Source organism: Cynoglossus semilaevis, chromosome 20 (genome assembly GCF_000523025.1).
Source record: "Cynoglossus semilaevis isolate Cse_v1.0 chromosome 20, Cse_v1.0, whole genome shotgun sequence".
Taxonomy (NCBI): domain Eukaryota; kingdom Metazoa; phylum Chordata; class Actinopteri; order Pleuronectiformes; family Cynoglossidae; genus Cynoglossus; species Cynoglossus semilaevis.
Window position 1 is genome coordinate 13803520 of NC_024326.1, and position 2796 is coordinate 13806315.

A 2796-nucleotide genomic window follows, 5' to 3' on the forward strand; every position below is an offset into this window, starting at 1 on the left:
ACACACACACACACACACACACACACAGGTCTAACTCGTCACTACTGTGTGACAGGAATCGGTGACGACAGCTGGGGTTCAAACCAAACAACAGAACACCTGACTGTCAGTACTAATCAAAACACCAGGGGGCGACAGCAGTGGCTGTCAATCAAAGGTTCTGGTCACGACTCATTCTTATATTTTATATCTGACCAAAGTCCCCCGGAGCAGAGGCCAGTCGGTACCGACCCCTAGTGGGGTGTCCCGGTACTGCCCCCTGTGGAACGCTAACATTCAGCTGATAAGAACGACAAGGTTGGTTGAAGAACCATCTAACCTTTGACCTTCTTGCTAACCTACAGCATCTGTGGTTGTGGTTGTCATTAACACGCTGATGTCACCACTGCGTTTCCATGACAACACAATCACCTGAAGCCGTTTTCGCTTCAGTTCGTCAACGCCCGGTCTCGTCCCATTGGTCGGTTTTTGAAAAGGAACGGTGCACCCTGGTGGTACACATCGTAGTGTCTGATCAGACCCAGTCACCGGGCACAGCGCCATCAACTGGACCATTAGGTAACAACACCAGTAAAAACACAAAACACATCTTCACAAATGTTAACGTAAATGTGACGCTAGCTATAAAAAAAAAAATTTTAAAAAAATTGAAGTCCCAGTTTGTGCTTCACCTACGGCCCGGTGAATCTGAAACAGAAACAGGCGACCGCTGCAGCGCCACCCACAGCCATCCTGGTGCTACGTCACATTATAAACACCAACAAGCTAGCCCTCCACGCAGCTTCTTCACTTTTTGATCGTCTGGTTTAAGAAAAAAAAAAAACAAAACAAAAAAACACACACACCGTCCACACACACACACACACACACACCGTCCACACACACACTAACTTATGGCTCATCCTGGAGTCGACACATACTGAGTGGTAAATTAGGAGGAAACAGGAGGAGGAGCAACAGAGGGTACAGAGAGGAGGGAGGGGCCGAGCCCCCACTACAGACGTTAACACTTCACCAGACTGGAGACTGTAGACTGGGGGGGGGGGGGGGGGGGGGGGGGGGGGGGCAGGCCCTTTTCTACCACTGTACGGGGTGGGGAAGTGATGGGGGGGGGGGGATGAGGACTCAACCTTTCACCAAAGAGAGGGAAATAAAAAGGCATCATTGTTCTCAGGTGGTGGTGGTGATGATGTGACATCAGCAGCTCCACCTGCTGGACACTCTACGTTTCTGCAGGAGACACAGAGAAGAGGGGGTGGGCACAGGTCTGAACACAGTGACATCAGCAGTGACATCAGCAGTGACATCATTTTATAATCTGATCAATGTCTGTATTAAATGTGTATGGGATCACACAGCTCTGTAGACTCAAGAGCTCCTCCTGCTGGCAGCCATGTTTCCAGGAGGACAGAGTTTTATTAGGATTATTATGATTATTACTAGTAGTATTTAGTAGTAGTATTTATTTAGTAGTATTTACCTGTGGGTTGGACCTCCATCTGTGGGTTTGTCTCAGTGTCTGCTGCTGTAAACACACACACACACACAGTCAGAGTGAGGACCTGTTCTACTTCAACAATGAACAGTCATCTCACAATAATCTATACTGCAGTCTGCCACCAGGGGGTGTCATTTCACCACATCCTCCTGCTGTCATAGACCACACACAAGTCCTCAGGGTTCTCCTCCTCACCTGTTTGTTCCTGCTCTTTCTCTGGTGACGACTCCTCCACAGGTTCCTCAGCAGGAGCGGCCTCCTCCTCCATGGATGCTTCCTCAGCAGGAGCGACCTCCTCCTCCTCCTCCTCTACAGGTTCTTCAACAGGAGCGGCCTCCTCCTCCTCCTCTACAGGTTCTTCAACAGGAGCGGCCTCCTCCTTCTCCTCCTCTACAGGTTCTTCAACAGGAGCGGCCTCCTCCTTCTCCTCCTCTACAGGTTCTTCAACAGGAGCGGCCTCCTCCTTCTCCTCCTCTACAGGTTCTTCAACAGGAGCGGCCTCCTCCTTCTCCTCCTCTACAGGTTCTTCAACAGGAGCGGCCTCCTCCTTCTCCTCCTCTACAGGTTCTTCAACAGGAGCGGCCTCCTCCTTCTCCTCCTCTACAGGTTCTTCAACAGGAGCGGCCTCCTCCTTCTCCTCCTCTACAGGTTCTTCAACAGGAGCGGCCTCCTCCTTCTCCTCCTCTACAGGTTCTTCAACAGGAGCGGCCTCCTCCTTCTCCTCCTCTACAGGTTCTTCAACAGGAGCGGCCTCCTCCTTCTCCTCCTCTACAGGTTCTTCAACAGGAGCGGCCTCCTCCTTCTCCTCCTCTACAGGTTCTTCAACAGGAGCGGCCTCCTCCTTCTCCTCCTCTACAGGTTCTTCAACAGGAGCGGCCTCCTCCTTCTCCTCCTCTACAGGTTCTTCAACAGGAGCGGCCTCCTCCTTCTCCTCCTCTACAGGTTCTTCAACAGGAGCGGCCTCCTCCTTCTCCTCCTCTACAGGTTCTTCAACAGGAGCGGCCTCCTCCTTCTCCTCCTCTACAGGTTCTTCAACAGGAGCGGCCTCCTCCTTCTCCTCCTCTACAGGTTCTTCAACAGGAGCGGCCTCCTCCTTCTCCTCCTCTACAGGTTCTTCAACAGGAGCGGCCTCCTCCTTCTCCTCCTCTACAGGTTCCTCTAAAGATTCAAGCTCCTCGTCAACTGACTCCTCGGCCTGGACCTCCACTGCTTCTTCCACGGGGGCGCTCTCCTCAGCTACAGTCTCAGTCACCTCCTCATTGAGCTCTTCTTCCACAGCCTGCTCCTTAACCTCCTCC

At 52.1% G+C, this 2796-nt stretch overlaps 1 protein-coding gene across 1 annotated transcript in view; it reads right to left on the minus strand.

The window, feature by feature from the left end:
- Positions 1-1094: 1094 nt before the first annotated feature.
- asph (aspartate beta-hydroxylase) overlaps positions 1095-2796 on the minus strand; it is an 18071-nt gene continuing 16369 nt past the window's right edge. The window contains exons 9-12 of the mRNA XM_025052450.1: positions 1833-2792; positions 1694-1754; positions 1481-1525; positions 1095-1230 (exon numbers count right to left, since the gene is read on the minus strand). Of these exons, the coding sequence (XP_024908218.1) occupies positions 1223-1230; positions 1481-1525; positions 1694-1754; positions 1833-2792 (1074 nt within the window). The 3' untranslated portion in view covers positions 1095-1222. The remainder of the gene's footprint in view (positions 1231-1480; positions 1526-1693; positions 1755-1832; positions 2793-2796) is intronic.